At 40.7% G+C, this 19367-nt stretch overlaps 1 protein-coding gene and 1 long non-coding RNA gene across 4 annotated transcripts in view; one reads left to right on the top strand and one right to left on the bottom strand.

Annotated features, from left to right (window-relative positions):
- The window catches only part of SERAC1 (serine active site containing 1), a 38820-nt gene extending 25209 nt beyond the window's left edge, over positions 1–13611 (top strand). For all 3 annotated transcript variants that reach the window (XM_061624246.1, XM_061624245.1, XM_061624247.1), the window contains 3 exons: positions 8234–8416; positions 10648–10791; positions 11590–13611. In XM_061624246.1, coding sequence (XP_061480230.1) covers positions 8234–8416; positions 10648–10791; positions 11590–11726 — 464 coding nt within the window. In that variant the 3' untranslated portion in view covers positions 11727–13611. The remainder of the gene's footprint in view (positions 1–8233; positions 8417–10647; positions 10792–11589) is intronic.
- Positions 10528–14402, bottom strand: LOC133383472 (uncharacterized). The gene is made up of 3 exons (XR_009762308.1): positions 14288–14402; positions 13650–13764; positions 10528–12727 (listed from the first exon to the last, which is right to left on the bottom strand). It is a non-coding gene; the product is annotated as an uncharacterized LOC133383472 (long non-coding RNA).
- Positions 14403–19367: the final 4965 nt, after the last annotated feature.

Here is a 19367-nt window from a genome sequence, read left to right as displayed (position 1 = left end):
CAAATGCAAAACTGACCTGGACAAGAAATAGGCTGATCTGCCCATCCTTAATGGTAACGGAGTATAAAAAGATTGATTCCATTTGAGGATAATGAAACACAAGAGCTGCCATAAGAAGTAATATCGTGAGCTGGATGTCTATTAGCTATTTTTTTCTGACATAAATATGGTTGATGCTCAGATTGTTTAGGATTTTTCTGTGCCATTTGTGGAATGTCAGGTTTTGAAACTGACCTCTTCTGTACGTGTAGATAGCTTTGTTGGCAGGCCCATTTCCATGTTATGGGGGGTCACAGGCAAGCTATTCTTGGTAGCCACCCAGTACTGACACCCCCACCCCCAAATTGCCCACAGCTATTTGGGTCTCTGGCCTTGCAGTTGCCATCCTTGCACACTTCCCCTCATGCTTCTGTTGTTGAGGATACCAACTAACAGTGATGTAATAGGTTAGAGTCAAGCAGCAGTTGTTATTGAGCAGAGCTAAGTAACTATTCAGCTGAGCCCATTATATCACTGCTGCTGGGTAAGCATGCTTGTGAGAGGGAGGCTGGCAGCTGCCTGTCAGCACCACAACCAATGGGCCTGAGAGGCAGCAGGCCTGGCAGGGGGCCCAGGCAAGGACTCATTCCCTGCCAGGGTGTATATGCTCCAGTATGCCAAGTGCTGACACCTTGTCTGTGTGTGTTGGCACACCGTCAGTATTCCATGCCAGTCGTAATTTGACCTTATTATGCCTGTCACCTGCAATCTCTTTATAAAAGGTTACCATTAGCGGACCATGTACCACTTTACTGTATCTGGCGTATGGCAGCTGTTGCCAGTGTAATAATGCTGGCTGATTGGGCGTGATGTCCTGGGTTAGCTGGGGTGTCCTCACACGAGATCTTTGCAGTTGTTGTGTCTCATTTGTCACTTTTATTTGAAGAGAGTGCTTTGAATATGATCGTTTCCTTGGAGATGCAGAAAGACAATAAGGGCACATGACATTAATTTTCATAAAACCATTCTTGAGATTTTGAGTGATATCCAGCTTTCTACCTACTAAGGAATTGACTCTTTCAACCAATTGGGGAAATGTTGTTCCTGTTAACTTGTGATATTAAAAATCATGATTGGGCGATTCAGTTCAAATTAACAATATTTATATAACACCAGAAATGTAACTTGTTTTAATGCACTCTGGCATTTGGAGTATTTAAAAAACACAAGATTCATTCAGCAGCCTTAATGATTCTATAAAGTCACTGCAGATGTGTCCCACCTTCATGCTGTGCAGGCAGGGATTGTTTTGAGGTCAGTGGAGCCCTCTTCCCTTCCTTCTCTTATCTAGTTGGCACATAGCTGCAGGCATACTTGAACACATTGGCTGATACTTGTTTGTAATGGCAAGCTGATGCTTTTAATGTGCTCCTCCCATATACTCATCCAGTTGCCTTTCTCTTCCTCAGGGTGGCAACCCGTGCTTGCACTCCTGGCAGAAGTAACTTGTAGGCTGGGGTCTTGTGGAGGAGAGGGGTTGCTGAATGAGGGCCAGCTGAGGCGCAGGGGAAGAGGGCTGCATCAGGACCCTTGCCAATCCCTTTCCATGGGCATAGCAACACATGTGGGCAAAGGGGAGGGAGGGAGGGAAAAATATACTTTGTGGCATAGTACAGAATATATGGTAAAGAAGAACCAAAAGTGGGTCTCCAAGCCTCCTGTAGGGGGGGGGGGAAAGGAGGGGCTGGTGTCTTTTTTTCTTCTTCTCAACATTGGAAAGAAGAACCTGCTTTAAATAGCAAGGGTTGTTCCCAACTAAGTCATATTCAGAGTAAACCCAGTGAAATCAATGGATTTACACTTATTGATTTCAGTGGGCCTACTCTAAGGGTAGAGATACTTATTTATTTTATTTATTTATTGTTTGATTTATATCCCGCCCTTCCACCCAGTAGGAGTCCAGGGCGGCAAACAGGAACTCTAAAAACACTTTAAAACATCATAAAAAGACCTTAAAACACATTAAAATGAAACAACGTTAAAAACATTTTTTAAAAAGCTTTAAAAACATATTTTTTAAAAAAGGGGGATACGCTTGTGGTTCTGCCAGTTCCAGTGCTTCTCCACCTCTCTTTTCTGAAAACAGGCACACGATGCTCGTCAAACCCCACCCCTTTTTACTGTAAAACCTGGTGGGATCAGCTTGAGTACATTTTTTATTTATTTATTTCAAAGAGATTTCACAACTGATCAGGAGATCAACCCATTCCCTCTCCAGGTGTGGCCAATGGAAAATCTTTGCTGTATGGGACTAGTGTGCTCACAGTCTCAGTTTTCCTTAGTTGGATACAAGTCCAGGTGCCCATATTATTCTCAGAGTGAGGTCCCAGAGCAGGAGCCGATGTAATCAGTGCCCATGTATTAAGGTCCACAAAAATCAACCCCAAGTTCTTAAATTCTCTGCTGTTCAACAGGGTGATTGGTTTAGGAAACAGATGACACACCTAATATATTTGAGGTTTGTTTATCAGTATGGCTCAGATATTCCAAAAACAAACAGCAGTTTTTGGATTCTTTTGGCTACAAGAATTCACAATTTGTAGCAGTAGAATAGCTTGTTTTCTGAACAATGTAAGGTATTTTAGTTCACTGACCAATTTGTCTGATTCCATCCCTTGATACTTAGCTTATCTTTTCCCCAGAATATTTCCAATATTACAGAATATTTCCTTACAGAGATTCTAAGGAAATTAGGGATACTGAATTAGGAAAGTATTGAAAATAAAACTGCCAATATCATAATGCCGTTATATAAATCTATGGTGTGGCCGCATTTGGTATTGTGTACATAGTTCTGGTTGCTTCAGCTCAAAAAGAATATTATAGAGCTGGAAAAGATTCAGAAAAGGGCAACCAAAATTATCAAGGGTATGGAGCAGCTCCCCTATGAAGAAAGGGTACAACATTTGGGGCTTTTTGGTTTAGAGAAAAGGTGAGTAAGAGGTGACATGATAGGAGTGTATAAAATTATGTGTGGCATGGAGAAAGGGGACAGAAGTTTTTCTCCCTCTCCCTTAACACTAGAACTCCTGGACATCCAAAGAAGCTGAGTGTTGGAAGATTCAGGACAGACAAAAGAAAGTACTTCTTCACACAGCACATAGTTAAACAATGGAATTCACTCCTGCCAAGAGGCAGTGTTGGCCACCAATCTAGATGGATTTAAAAGGTTAGACAAATTTATGGAGGAAAAGGATATCAGTGGCTACTAGCCATGAAGGCTATGCTCTGTCTCCATAGGCAAAGGCAGTATGCTTCCAAATACCAGTTGCTGGAAACTGCAGGACAGGAGAGTGCTCTTTGCACTCAGGTCCTGCTTGCAGGTTTCCCATGGGCAACTGGTTGGCCACTGTCAGAATAGGATGCTGGACTAGATGGGCCATTGGCCTGATCCAGCAGGCTCTTCTTATGTTCTTATAAATTGAAAACCACATGTCAAAGGTATGGATTTTGTCAGGATCTGTTTCACTTGAATGTTTTATTGGTCAAAATGGAAAAAAAAGCAGAGTGGTTTTTAGCTTCACACACCTCTAATCTAACATAATGATACAAGAAGGTTGACTGTGCTAATTTTGGTAGGTTAGCAGGCCTCACACAGAATCTCACACAGAATTGATTGTCCCTCTCTTTTGCTAATCAACAAACCTCTGATAGAGCTAGACTCTCAAGATCACCTAAGAAGAGACGCCCCTATGGTTCAAGAACTCCTGGATTCGGTGATTACTTTTAATAATAATCTTAATCAGAACCCGTATAGGACCCCTTTTTTGACTTCAGAGGGTGACAATACTTTAAACCTGCCCCCCTTGTGTCAGGTCTATTCACCGGTTGAAGATGAAAGTAGCAATGAACCCTGGAAGCTAGATTTGCTACTGGAGGAGGAACAAGCACTATTGCAGTCCTTCAATCTTCTGCCAGCTCCCGAAAGGAACAAAATCATTGACAGATTGCTACAACTTACTTTAAGACTCTCTTCTTCTCATGAACAATTAGTCAGAGACCTTCCTCCCGATGAAGTTGAAATCCAAGAGGAGAATACTGATTCAAACTTCCCTCTTCCAAAAGTCCAGCCTATCAACCAAATGAGCTTAATTCCTCAATTACCGACAATCCCATCGAGGATGTCTCCAGCTACATTAACCCGGAATCGTCATAGTAACCTTTGCCATGATCCGGAAGTAACGAATTCCAACTGACAGTTGCAGCTTTTGTCATGGAATATAATGGGATGGTTTAACAAATTTGCAGAGGATGATCCTTCTCTTTTCCTTCAGCAATTTAAGATTATATGCCTGCAGGAAACCTGGACGACATCAGATTCTCTAGTCTTTTTAAATGGTTATCGAGTTTTCAATCTTCCGGTGGCCAAAGTCAATAATAGAGGAAGAGGTAGTGGGGGTCTTTGTATTTTTGTTGCTGTTGATCTCCCGGTTGATATACAGGTTCTCAACCCAAACTGTGGTCACTATATTCAAGGCATTCGATTACATGGTTCCATTCTGGGGGATCTTATTGTTATAAATGTTTATTTTCCCCCTCATATGGCCAAAAGGTTAGACTCAGGTTGTGTCTGGGATTATCTCTCGGAATACATAACATCGCTAGAATTTCGCTTCCCCTCCCATAGAATTATACTATGTGGGGATTTCAATGCTAGACTGGGTTCTGGTCTTGTAGAAGGGCCTGAATCTAATCATGGTCAATTATTACTACCTACTCAAATAGCCAGAGTTTCCCAAGATAAGGTGGTTAATAAACAAGGTAGGAGACTTATTGAGCTCTCCCACAAACATCTCTTGGATTGCCTACATGGTTCAGCTATTGACCAATCAAATGGAGCATATACTTACCTCTCATCTAGAGGAGCCAGTGTGATAGACTACACACTGGTTTCAAGTACTTTAACTAAAGAGGTATGTAGGTTCAACGTCTTAGATAGAATTGATAGTGACCATTTTCCTACCTCAATGACTCTGAATTTGCGCTCTCCCCTCCCTCCACCTGTACTCCCTGATATGGAAGGCCTCCAAATTGCAGACCGTAGAATACGATGGACCCCAAACTTACAAACGGAACTAACGCAATTATTAAACGACAGTTCCTTGCATTCTATTAATAATATTAATTACGAGATAGATGCTCTTAATGCATATCAGAATATTATCTCTTTCTTTAAACCCTTGTTGTCTCGGAAGAATTCTTCTAAATCTGTGCGCTTAAGATCTAAGAGATGGTATGATTACGAATGCAAAGCAGCTAAGCGTGTATTAGTAAATTATGCCCGCAGATCTAGAAAGGGACCATCTGTATTCTGTCATGAACACCTAGTCCATCTTCGTTCTTCATACAGATCCATGTTGAGGCAAAAAAAGGATAGGTTTGCGAGAACTCAATGGGAACAACTCAATCAGGCACTACTTGAGGGTAATGAACGATTATTTTGGGATTTGGTTGCCGGTGGTACGGGTGCGAACAGGTACCCTATTAACAACCAAATTTCTGCCAGGATATGGTATGAACATTTCTCTAAACTTTATGCAGCCCCATCTATAAGTTTTGTGCTTCGGCCTAGTAAAGAGTTTGATCTGCTCCCCTGGCCCCCGGTTACAAAAACCCAAATTAAGTCCCTCATTTCCTCGTTAAAAAGGGGTAAGGCGCCAGGGGGTGATATGATTCCAGCTGAACTTTTTATCAATTTTCCAGATTGGTGGGCCCCCATTTTCGCTAATCTGTTTACTCAGATTAATGAATCGGGCATTATGCCCGAGGGATGGAAACAGAGCACTGTCATCCCCATCTTTAAAAAAGGAGAGAGACAAGATCCTAATAATTATCGGCCCATTAGTCTACTTAATGTAGGTGCCAAATTATACAGCAAATTTCTCCTGCTCAAGTTAGAGGAGTGGGAAGTGGACAACCTACTCATTCACCCAGAACAAGCGGGATTTCGGAAAGGGCAGAGCACTATCGATCATTGCGCCACTTTACATTTTATAGCAAGGCAATCAATGATAGGCCCCGCAAAACATCTTTATGCTGCCTTTATTGATTTGGTGGCAGCTTTTGACTCTATTGACAGAGATCGTCTATGGGCCAAGCTCGCTAACACCAATATAGACAAAAGTCTATTACACTTAATCAGAGAAATCTACTCTGATAATTTCCTTCAAATTCGAATGGGTAATAATTTGACGGATCCAATTATGGCAAATAAGGGTGTAAAGCAGGGTTGCCCTCTGGCTCCGGCTTTATTTAATCTGTACCTAAACGACATAGTTGTTGAACTGATGGGACCAAAATTTTTCCCACCCTCAATAGGTGGGAGAAAACTCTCAACCCTATTATATGCGGATGACATGATCCTCATGTCTCTTACTCCCATAGGCCTAAGGAGGCTTTTGTCCAAACTGGACGATTTCTGTAAAAAAGAATCTCTACAGATTAACTACCATAAAACAAAGACAATGGTCTTTGGGAAAAGATCTATTAAACATAAGTGGGCCATAGGGGAGCATCCAATAGCCCAGTGTCGCTCGTTTAAATATTTAGGGATTTTATTTCAAGATTCTCTTTCTTGGAAAGAACATATTGCGGCCGTTAAACTTATAGCTCTAAAATCTCTTGGGGTGATTCTTAGATTTTATAGAACTGAGGGGGGTCACCTGATTGCTCCCGCCCTAAAAATATTCCAAAATAAAGTTCTTTCACAGATTACATATGGGGCTGCCATTTGGGGTTGGTCGATTCCCCTTTTCTCCACATTAGAAGCGGTCCAAAACAACTTTTTAAGACGGCTTTTGAATTTACCTCCTGGCACTCCATCAGCATTGATGAGAGCAGAAGTGGGCTTACTCCCTGTTAGCGCCCGTATACATGAATCTTTGCTGATATACTGGTCCTCCCTAACTAACGCAACTTCTAGGATACTAGTGAAGGCGTGCCATGAAATCGCTGTTAAGGATAGGTTTTGGAGCTCAAAATTTCGAGCGATACAGCTCCATTATCATATCTCTAATCAGTCAAATTCACTATTAGATAAGTCTGAACTTCATAAGCAGATACAAAACCACTGTATATGGATGGATAACCTGACAATTTTGAATTCCAAATTTTTGTCATGGTTTGGGGTATATAAAAAAGACCATTCCATTGCAAATTATCTTTTACTCCCCCTTCCGGTCCATTTACGACATGCCTTCACATCTTTGAGATTTCAGACGATGCCAAATGCCTTGATGTCTGGCTGTTATCTTCAGATTCCGAGAGATCAAAGGATATGTGTATGCTGCTCCCAAAAGGTCGAAGATCTCTTACATTACTTATTGGAGTGCCCCATTTATGCTCAACCAAGATCCCAGTTTCTTAATCCCCTTCCCAATTTCCAAGGGCCTGACCGGGCATCCCAAACTGTTTTTTATCTTCTGTCCGATATGGACTATAGGGTTACCTACAGGGTGGCTCACTTTGCCCTCGTGGCTCAAAAAATGAGAGCTAAACATATTATTGACCAAGGTCTTTAAATCTGAATGTTTTTCTTTCCTCCTTTCAACTTTTGTTTTAAATGGATTTGCATGATTTTATACTTTGTTATTTTATATGTATGTTGTGATGGCCTATGGCCTGGCAATAAACCTTTTGATACATTTTGGTAGGTTAGCAGGCCTTTGGGTCTAAAGCAAAACTTCAATAAAAAGGAGCAACTCCCCTCATTTTTTATTTGTGGTTATAATAGAAGAGATAAACCTACATGTTTTAAAAAACCAACAAAATATTGCCAGGTGACATTAACAATACGACTATTTCATCAATCCTGATTTAAATGTATAAATTAATATAGGCAGTCCAAATAGTTATAAGCTATGTGTCCAAACGCAGAACTTCAAACTGCTGAGTGATGGTGTTGGTGGATGTTTGTCCTTCTAACCTGGTAGTACCACCACAAAAACGTGCGGAACCCTGTTTTGTTGTCCAGAGGAGCAACTTTGATTAGTAAGTTAGGAGATTACATTGCTCTTACTTATATTACCTTCTCTGCCTAACTGGCCAAAAGTATTTGTGCTTTTCTGATTGCATTTTCATGTTCAAGGAGCACGTGTCTCAGTAGATTGAGGAGAAATGTGATTGTTGATTTTGTACATCACTTTAAGCATTATTCTTGCATTGGTCCAACTTTATAAATATATTTTCTTGTCAGGTCTTCTAGTCAAGAAGATGCTGTTGGATGCTTCCATGGACCCAGAAATGGATTCCATTGTAAACAACACCCGGGGAATTGTATTTTATAGTGTTCCTCATCATGGCTCCAGGTTGGCTGAATACTCAATAAATGTTAGATTTCTGCTCTTTCCTTCAGTGGAAGTTAAGGAACTCAGCAAAGGTATGCTTTGTTTACAGTAATTTAATTGCTTGTGTGTGTATGTGTATGCATGTGCTCACACAAAGCTCAGGAACATATTTCTTTAAAACTTTTATACTCCACATTTCCTCGATTGAGCTCAGAGCAGCTAACAACACTAAATTTTAACCACTTAAACAATTATCAAATAACAGTAAAACACTAAAAGTAGAAAGTAAAACTTCAGTGAAAGGACAACCACTCAAGGTCCAAAAGCTACCTTGAAAATAAAGGTTTTAAGTAGCCATTAAAGACCAGGCAAAGGAGCCTCTGTTGGGAGGGTGTTCCAGAGCTTTGCTGCAGCCACGGAAAAGTCTTCTCCCTGGTTCCCAACTAAGCATACTTCTGAGTACAATGGAACTCACAGGTGGCCTCTGTGGGAGAAGTCTGAAGGCAAGCAGGTTCATGTGGGAGAAGGCAGTCCGTCAGCTATCGTTGGCCCAGAAACACATTGGAAGCCATTGTAGCGGTCTCAATGAGGAAGTGACATGCTCTCAATATGTAGCCCTCCCCCCCATTAACAGTCTGGCTATTGCATTCTAGACCAATTGTAGTTCCCAAGCACTTTTCATAGGTAGCCGTACATACAGTGCATTAGAGTAATCCAGATGTGATTTAGTTAAAGCATATGTCACTATGGCCAGACCTTCAGTCTCTAGGAATAGGCAGTGCTAACATGAGCAAAGGTATCCCAGGCCACAGCTGACACCTGAGCATCCAGGATCAAAGCTGGGTCCAGAACAACCCTCAGCCTATGAACCTACATTTTCCAGGGGAGTGCTGCACCATGCAGCACAATTAGAATTCCCATCTCTACTGACTAGGAGCACCTTAGTCTTGTCTGGAATAAGTTTATTTATAAAACATTTTATACTGCTTTTCAGCCCTAACAAGGTCTGTCAAAGTAGTTTTCATAAAAGAACAAAGCAGCATCAAGTCACAAAAATTAGAAGCTTAAAACCCAAAGGAACAGAGTTAAAAACCTATCATGGAATAAGAATGCTTTTAATAACATTCTGGATTGCCTAAGCACCATTGGAACTAGAGCTAGTCTTGCCTCATTTGGGAGGGAACAACTGCCAGGGTGCTACCACAGAAAAGGCCGTGTCTTACGTTCCTACCAACTTGAACCTTTTCTGGTGGTAACTGAATTCAACTATACAGTCCATTACTACATCCTGGCACCAGTGCTGGATCTCTACAGCCTTCCTTGAGTGAGATGGAGTTGGGTGTCATTTCCATATTGGTGACATTGAACCCAAGTTTCTCAGATAACCTCTCCCACCAGTTTCATGTAGATATTAAACAGCATGAGGGACAAGGCAGATGGCCAATGACAAATGTGTTGAACAGGAATGCTCCAGGATCACCTTTTGGAACCACCTGCCCAGTAAGGACCAGGGACCCACCATGTCCCAAGTCACATCCTGGCAAGATAGAAGATAAAGCAGGAACTTTGTGCTTTATATTAAATAAATTGAACAGTTATTGAAAGCAGAAGTATCTGAAATCAGGCCTGGATATATATATAAGCTGCAAAACCCCTGTTGGTTTTATATGTTTGTCATGTCTTCCCTGGATGTTTGTTGAGAATTCTCCTTTATAGTTTCCACACACATGCACAATAGAACAGAAGTTCCCAGGCTTTCCTGTGGAGATGAAATGGTCATTGAACCTCTTTGTCTGTGACACAGATTTTATGACTGGGCCATTTAGCTTTTCAATCTCTGTATGTATGTTCATCAGAAAAACTTTGCAACACATAAATGTAATGTACTGCCTTCAAGACGATTCCGACTTATGGCGACCCTATGAATAGGGTTTTCATGAGGCTGAGAGGCAGTGACTGGCCCAAGGTCACTAAGTGATGGCTATGTGGGGATTCGAACCCTGGTCTCCCAGGTCCTAGTGCAACACTCTAACCACTACACCGCACTGGCAACTCAGAGAGTATATGAAAGAAATGGGAATTGTACTGTACAGTATTATGTAACATGATATTATGATATTTTGTGTTGCTTACACATACCGTGCTAGTGCTAATCCCCCAAAAAGAGGGTAGGGCATTACATCTTTCTGAACTTAAATCCAGTTTTTCCAAATGCACCTTCTATGAGAAAATACTACAAGTGAAGTTTTATGTCGTTTTGCCTGAATAATTACAATTTATACAATCAGAAATATGCATTTAATTTTTGGTCTTGTTCCTCCAGATTCTCCTGCCCTTAAAGTACTGAATGATGACTTTCTCTCATTTGCCAAGAATAAGAACTTTCCTGTATTGAGTTTTGCAGAAACTTTGCCAACGCGAGTCAGTAGAATGCTGAGCCTGCATGTAGTACCAGTGGAATCTGCAGGTCTGACATTCTCAGCATTCCCCTTTTTGAAATGTACTGATGTGGCAAGATATAGCCATGGGAGTTCTGTGGTATAAATTCCCAGAATAGATGCAGATAGTCAATGTAGTATGAAAAAATCAGTATTTCAGATAAATGAATGATTGACCTCTATCTGGTACAGAGATGGATCAACAATGCTTGCAGTCCAGCTCCCAAAGAAACCTGTTTCCACAGTTTCTTCCCCTCTTGCTCGTTACCCACTGTCTTCCATTTTCTAATAACCTAAAAAAAAAAGTTCGTGACAGATTCTCTTTTGTCCCTGCTGAAGTGGAATGCAGAGTGTAGGGATATAGCCATATTTTTAAATGTATCTTTGCAACTGGAAAGCTCTCTTTTCTTTTTCTCAAAAAGTTTAAGGAGAAATTGCAAGTGGAAACTCCAAGACTATATCAAGCTTGCTCAGTTATACCTTCTGTGCTGAAAGCATGAATTACCATGATATAAATGTTAAGGTTTACTCCCTACCCCTTGTTCTTCAAGGAAAACCTATCTTATAAACATCCACTGTTTAAAATCTGGTTCTAAAGTAAATTTTTGACTCATCAGCATTTTTATTTAGCTCTGACCCAGATACGGTTGTGTGAAATACCTTATAGCATGGACTGCACTGATGCACTGCTTATACTCATGCCCAGTTGTCCCCAGATACCAAATGGAAATGTGCATCTCCACCAGTATCAAAAGATGGCTGCTACTCTTTATAATGCGTGTCCTTTCCTTGACATTTACTGATGCTGGCTTTTGTTTCTTTTTCAGATTTAGGCATAGGAGAACTCATTCCTGTAGAAGTTAGCCACTTGAATATTTGCAAACCGAAGAACAAGGACTCTTTTCTCTACCAGCACACTCTAAAGTTTATTCAAGATTCATTAGCAGGAAAGCTGGGCAACTAATGAACTGATGCAAAGCTTTGCTTATTTGTTCTTTGTAATTCTAACACATTCTTGGGCTGAAACTGGGACTGGGCTGACAGAAGTGCGAAGGTGCAGCCTAATTTTTTTTATTGCTGTCAGATTGGTTTTTAACAGCTCATAACTGCTGACCTTGGAGTATATATGAGATATGAACATGCACAGATGCAATTTGATATTTCTTAAAAAGAAAATCTGTGGTAGCTTTTGTTCTCTTCAACTCTTTGATGCACACTCTCATGCATCCTGGAAGTGTACAGGAGAAGTCCTGTTCAAAACGTGACATGGAAGCGCTTCTTGCCTGAGTTCCTAATGGGTCCTTTACTGTCCAACAGAAAACACAAAATGTCCTTTTAACCTTAAAAAGATCCTTGAGAGGTGACCCTGCTTTGCTGTATAGGAAGTCAGCAGTGCAGACCCGTGCAGCAATCATCCTGTATTCATTTTAGCCAGACACACATACTTGCTGGTTTTGAGATGAGCACATCCTAAAACCTCCAGTGCAAGTGTACTGTGGGGAGTAAACACACTGGAATAGTATATCTGTTTTCCCACCACGTGGACATGTCTCTTTACCCATCAGCAACAGAAATAGATCGTCTTGGGATATGAGCTGCTATAAAACAGTTTGGTATGATGAAGGAAGACCTGATTCTGTTTGCAAATATGAGAGGAAAATTGTCTAGTGACATCTGAACCTGCAAGCCTAGACTGTATCCTTTGCATCCATTTGCAAGGGAAAAAATAAGAATATCCCTCCAAGTGTTGATTTGCTGCTGCATTTGCTGCAGAAGCAGTGGCAAGCACTTCAGGTGCCACAATCCTGTGTTCACTTTCTTCAGAATAAGCCCATTTGAACTCAGTGGAACTTGCTTCTAAGTATGCATAGGATTACACTATTGGGGTATTTTCTTTAAAGGCTGGTTCAATGTATTATTCCCATCGTGACTGATTTGGCCGTAGTCATCTTAAACCAGAGTGCTCTGCAAAGGAAATAATTTTTTTTAAATCATTGTTTTATCCTGCATGAAAGGCTGAATTAATATCCATAGCCTTTTAAACTTTCACCATCATTGTGGTCAAATAGAATGTTTGCACCATCTAAATAATTCTCAACTTCGAAGGGCACAAACCATAAGGTCTACATCATCTGAATAGCTCAGCCAATTCTATATTATAATATTCAGAATGCCAAGCACTGCAGAAGGGGAAGAATCCTTTCCTTGGAGTGCTTTTAAGTATTGCGGATACAGATATTTAACTGTTCTTCTAATCTAAACACTCCTGTGATCAACCCTCAGTGGCTCAGTACATCATGCCAAACCATGGTTTATAATTCTCGTGAATTGCTGCTTATGTTATTTTGTATTCTATCTGCTTAACATTCCCATCAAATTGCAGTAGCCTCTGGAGGTAAAGTAACAGCCATATGATTTCTTGTCAAATCAGAAATCATGCCAAACCATAATTAGCACAAACCCACTTCATTGATTCACCAGCTGCTATAACAAACCATGGTTTCAACACTATGGCAAATCTTAATAAAGCTTCCTTAACCATGGTTTGGTGCAGTGTCTAAATTGAGCCCATTCATATGTAACACAAGCACTGCCTTTTGTAGGCAAAAGGGGAACTCTTATTAGGAGCCTGGTACTGTGTTGCCCTATACAGAAAATATGTATCTATAAATGTTGGAGCTGTCTGAAGCAGGCAGTTTCCCCCTCCTTCCCTTCCATACATAACATGCTGTTTATACTGTAATTATTATTTGTGTAATAATGAACTATATAGCATTCATGTGTGTATATATAACTTTTTCAAATGAAACCAGAACTGTCTTAATGCTGGAGATTCTCAATTTGTAAAACTGCTTAAAAATAAATATATTTGATCTTAAATTGTTACCTGTAATTTTAACATTATACACCTAAAGCAGGGAAGGGAAACTTGTGACCCCCTCAGATGATCCTGATCATTTGCCGTGCTACCTGGGGCTGATTGAAGCTGGAGTCCAAAACAGCTGGAGGGCCACAGGACCTAAAGTTAAAAGAGTACCAAGCACACCTACCCACAAAATTTTCCAGCAAGCCTTGGTAACCACTTGGTGATACATGATGTATTTTCATTTTGGAAACTAAGTAGGTCTGAGCCTGACTGAGTGCAGATGAGAGAAACATGCTTGAAAAGCCCCATATCTGACACTGGGCTCATGAGCAAGCTGGCATAGCAGAGCTATCACAATGTATGGGGGGGGAGCGAAGAGGGAGGCACCCCAAATGCACCACAGACAAAGAGAGGGAAACCCTCAAAGTGCCGAGCCAGCAACCAGCCAAACATAAAAGCAGCACCTCTGTAGTTTATGCAATAGAGTGTCCCTGTAAAAAAGTTATATTGGCCAAACCAAGAGACCCCTTAAAAAATATTGGGGAGCACCTCAGTAACATTCATAACAGAGTGGAATCTCCGTTGGTGACCCATTTCCAGACCTAAAGACATGCTCCCAGCTAGCTAGTCTTTTGGGACATAGAAAAAGTACAGTGTACCGTTTTGTTGAAAAGAACGTTTTTGGATCCTCCAGCTGAGGTGTGTATCCCCCACAGGTCTCAATGAAGATTTAGGAATAACTCCCCTATTATAGACAATAATCAGACAAGTATCATTTTGGTGTGCCATTTATATGGATGTGCATTTACTTTCATGTAACACCATTTTTATTAAGAACAGTACCATATACCTTTAAGAATTCAAAAGCTCTTCTGCCTTTTTTGTGTGGTCACACCTGACTGAGTTGCTGTTCATCTTCCTTTCTTTGAGTCAGCTGTTTTTAAGAACTCAGTTTTTTACAATGATGAGACAACATGTTACACAAGGTATTTTGACCCGTACATCATTTTTCATCTACTTTCAGCTTTCAAGTTCATTTGAATCAGAAAAAGCTCTGCAAAAAATATTTTTAAATCTCAAGTGCATGTTTATTTTCAGTTGTTTGTGAAGTTTTCATGTTTTTGTCCTGTCCTCTAAGAGCCAGCCACTCCTAAAAATTCAGTTTGTTATATTGATTAGATAACCGTGTGTTATGTATACAAGATATTTGACCCCTGTATTCCTCTCCACTTGTTTGCTTAGTCCAGGTTTATTCAAATTAGAGAAGCTTTGTGAGAATTTCCCAATTTGGGGTGTATGTATAATCTTGCAAAGTTTTAAGTGAAGTTTCATTTTATATTATGTTCCATTTTAGTTGTCCCTTCTCCTTACCAATTATAGTTTATGAGTCAGCTTTCAGCAGGTCACGGTACTGTTTGCTTTTAATAGATAAATTCATAAACGTTGTATTATCGTTTTACATTTTTAAGTACTTATAATTGATTTTAATGTTTTTATATGTATACTTTTAGAGATTGCCCTTGACAAAAGGTTTTTTTGATACCCGAAATGTGTCGGGCTGCAATAAACAATGACTGCTTTTATTTTTGGCTGGTTGCTGGCTCGGCACTTTGAGGGTTTCCCTATCAAAACATATACCAATCTCCTTCCCAATAAATTAGCTCAGGGTGCTTAGCAAGCATAGTGAACCTGGCCGTTGGGCTTGCCAACTTCTGCTCCTGCTCCTGCTCCTGGGCTTTTAACAGCAACCTGTAAAATTCAGAAGTCAGGTAGCTGAAACTTTTTAGTTACTTTCTGACTCCGCAAAACCAATAATCCATGAGCATTGTACCATATGAGCTGAGAGCATTTGAGTCTTTGCTGTAGCCATTTCAGCTGTAGCCATTTCAGCTGTAGCTGGACCACAATGTTGTGGTTCATAACAGCATAAGGTCCTGTATACTGCTTAGAGGGTTTGTTACAATTAAGAGGTATATACTTTTTGTTAAATAAAAGTAAATAAACAGCAGAAATTTGTGCTAGTTAACCAAATGCTGACTTGTGACTGCGTAGGCTCTAAGCCTTGGAGAAGAAATTATTAAGGTGAGTATAATTCCATGAACCAGTAGCTTATAGAAATCTACTGTGGGGGAAGGAAATCGGTCCTCCAATAACTAACCTCTAGCTTTGTGTTAAGACAGTGTTGGGGAGTATCTGGTCTCTAATTAAACCCACCAGGCCTCTGAATTTAGACTGTAAGGCCATTTTTTGCAAACCATGTACACCTGTTAGTTGTATGACATCAGAGGCAGAGATCTGTTGTTTCAATTAGCATTAAGTGCTAAGATAAGGGATCTTCTGCTTTAGCACCACAGCACTAAGATAAGCCTCAGTTTTACCATTAAGCAGCAGCAGAGGCTTATGTCCGATCTTGGAGCTCTGGGACCAGTGAGCTTTGGGGACAAACCACACCTTGGAACACCCCATAGATCATCTTCCAGGGGGCTGAGGCACCAATACAATTAAACTCATATAAAGTCATGTGAAGTCTAGCATTGTCCTTGCATGTTTATTTATTTTTTATTTTTTATTAAATTTATATTCCACCCTTCTTCCCAGTAGGAGCCCAGGATGGCAAACAAAACCACCAAAAACACTATAAAGCTGCTTAAAAAAACAGACTTTAAAATATATTAACACAAAACATCTTTTTTAAAAATCCTTTAAAAATATCTTTAAAAACCATTTCCAACAGAGACACAGATTGGGCTAAGGTCTGTACTTGTAAGGCTTGTTGAAAGAGGAAGGTCTTCAGTAGGCACCGAAAAGACAACAAGCGATGGTGCTTGTCTAATATTTAAGGGAAGGGAATTCCCAAGGGTAGATGCCACTACACTAAAGGTCCACTTCCTGTGTTGCGTGGAACGGACCTCCTGATAAGATGGTATCTGCAGTAGGCCCTCACCTGTAGAGTGCAGTGATCGACTGGTATATAAGGGAAAAGATATTTCAGGCATCCTGGTTCCAAGCTGTATAGGGTTTAATATACCAAAACCAGAACTTTGAACTTGGCCCAGCAGCTAAAGGGTAGCCAGTGCAATTCTTTCAGCAGCAGGATGACAGGTTGGCGATACCCTGCCCCAGTGAGCAGTCACGCTGCTGCATTTTGTACCAGCTGCAGTTTCTGGACCAACCTCAAGAGCAGCCCCACATAGAGCACATTACAGTAATCCAACCTGGAGATTACCAGTGCATGAACAACAGTGGTCACATTACCCTGGTCCAAAAACGGCTACAGCTGTCTTACCAACCAAAGCTGGCAAAAGGCACTCCTAGCCACTGAGGTCACCCGGGCCTCTAGCAACAAAAATGGATCCAGGAGCACCCCCAGACCATGGACCTGCTGTTTCAGAGGGAGTACGACCCCATCCAAAGCAGGCAACTGACCCAATTATCCAAACTCGGGAACCACCAACCCACAGCACCTCCATCTTGCTAGGATTCAGACTCAGTATATTGGCCTTCATCCAGCCCACCACCAATTCCAGGCAGTGGTACAGGGCTTGCACGGCCTCTCCCGATTCAGATGTTTTGGAGAAATAGAGCTGGGTATCATCAGCATACTGCTGACACCTCCCCCCAGATCTCCTGATGACCGCTCCCAAGGGATTCATATAGATGTTAAACAGCATGGGGGACAAGATGGTACCCTGCGGCACCCCACAGCACAGCTGCCAGGGGGCCAAAAGACAGTCACCCAATACTATTATCTGAAAATGACCCTGGAGATAGGATTAGATCCATTGTAAAACAGTGCCTCTGCTAACCATCTCACCAAGTCAGCCCAGAAGGATACCATGGTCAATAGCACTGAAAGCCGCTGAGAGATCAAGAAAGAATAACAGGGTCGTACTACCCTGTCCTCCTGATAAAGGTCATCCATCAGGGCAACCAAGGCTGATTCAGTCCCATAACCAGGTCTGAACCCAGATTGGAATGTGTCAAGATAATCTGTTTCATCCAAAAGTACTTGCAATTGCTGCACCAGAATCCAATCACCTTCCTTAAAAGGGGGATATTTGTGACCAGGTGGTAGCTGTCACAAACCAATGGATCCAGGGTGGGCTTTTTCAGGAACGGATCATTGCCTCTTTCAGGGTACCAGGAACAACTCCCTTCTGCAATGATGCATTGACCATGTCCCCTTGGCATGCTTTAGTAAGCAAAGAAGGGCAAGGCAGGAGGGGAGAACCTTGTTGGGTCATTCTTTTTGTAAGACAAGTGGCTGAAGAAACTTGGAGAGGTAAGGTGTAATAACTGCCATGCCCTCTTCCTACTCCCTTGTTTCAATTCTGATAAATTGTTAAAACTAAGGCCTGTTCACACATGAGTGTACATAATTTGACCACTCATCACACAATAGTCAATGCTTGATGTCTGATAAGCTGAATAAGTCTGTGTCTGTGTAAATTATATGAACTACCTTTTATACCAAATATGTAGAACGTATTGTCTAGTATATCATGACACGTGGTGATTAATCTGTGATACTTCACTCAGACATGCTGCAGATGATGAATAGACAAATACACATGTCAACTTGTCTTAAGCGAAGATGGGTAACAAGAAGCCTGGATGAGAAACAGCCATGAAATTCAAGTTCAGTATCTTTCTTCTGTGCCTTGAATTATTGAATTATTGGTTGTGATTATGTGCATGATATCTGTAGACACAGTGTAGACTGGCATCTTGAAGCAGCATGATTCTTATACTGGAAATCAGAGTTTTGATTTCCCATTAGGAAAACATTTTAAAAACAGACAGGCCACTTGGGACAGCTAACTTTTTTTATTGTACAACACTTGGACTAGATAGACTGTTGTTGTTTCTTTGATTTGTTCAGAATGAATGGCATGAGCTGTACTTGACTGCACAGAGAATGCTACTGAAAAGATCTAAACTTTTAATGAGAAAGCTCACCAATCATCCAGTTATAGGATATAGTGCTGAAGGCCAGATACTTTGCTTCTTCAAGTAGAGTAATACAAATATGTAACTTTTATTTGCAATTTGTAAATCCACTTAAATTAGTTTTCCTTCGAATGCTTTTGTTATCATGTGAAAGCTTTTTCCCTAGCAAGGTTTAATATTCTCCCTTCCCAATTACTTGATGGCAGACGTAATGAAGCTGCCACAAATTCTAGATGTTACCCCTGTACCAATGCAGAGCCGAGTCCATCCTGCATGTTCTTTTGTACTGCAGTTTCTATCAAGGGGCCAGGAAGGACTTCATATACTTGTTATCCAGCCTTCACCTGGTCGTTCTAGTGAATCTCCTATGATTATATTACTTCGAGGCACTAACAAGTCAATTAAGCAAGTGGCCAAATTCTTGAACTTGGCTATTAGACTATTAATGATTGTTTGGTACTTTCTAAACCAACTGTGTGTTGTTTGGTCCTTTGTATTTTTTTAAAAGTATCATTTCACTTATATATATATATATATTCCATTTATATTTTTTTAAAATGAGGTTGTAATAATTTTATCTGTAGATTCAATGGTCTGTTGACGGTAATAAAATTTGATTTGATTTGTTATCATGCGAATGAGCTGCCACAAAGCTGTTGCATCTTAGTTGCGGAACATTGGCACTAACAATAAACCATGCTCCTCCTTTTAACAGGAATTCATGTTTTATGTTGAGGTGCAGCCATAAATATCCAATAGTACTTTTGATTCCTTTATTAACGAGGAGGG

Source organism: Rhineura floridana, chromosome 4 (assembly GCF_030035675.1).
Source record: "Rhineura floridana isolate rRhiFlo1 chromosome 4, rRhiFlo1.hap2, whole genome shotgun sequence".
Lineage (NCBI taxonomy): Eukaryota > Metazoa > Chordata > Lepidosauria > Squamata > Rhineuridae > Rhineura > Rhineura floridana.
This window is presented reverse-complemented; position numbering and strand designations above follow the sequence as displayed.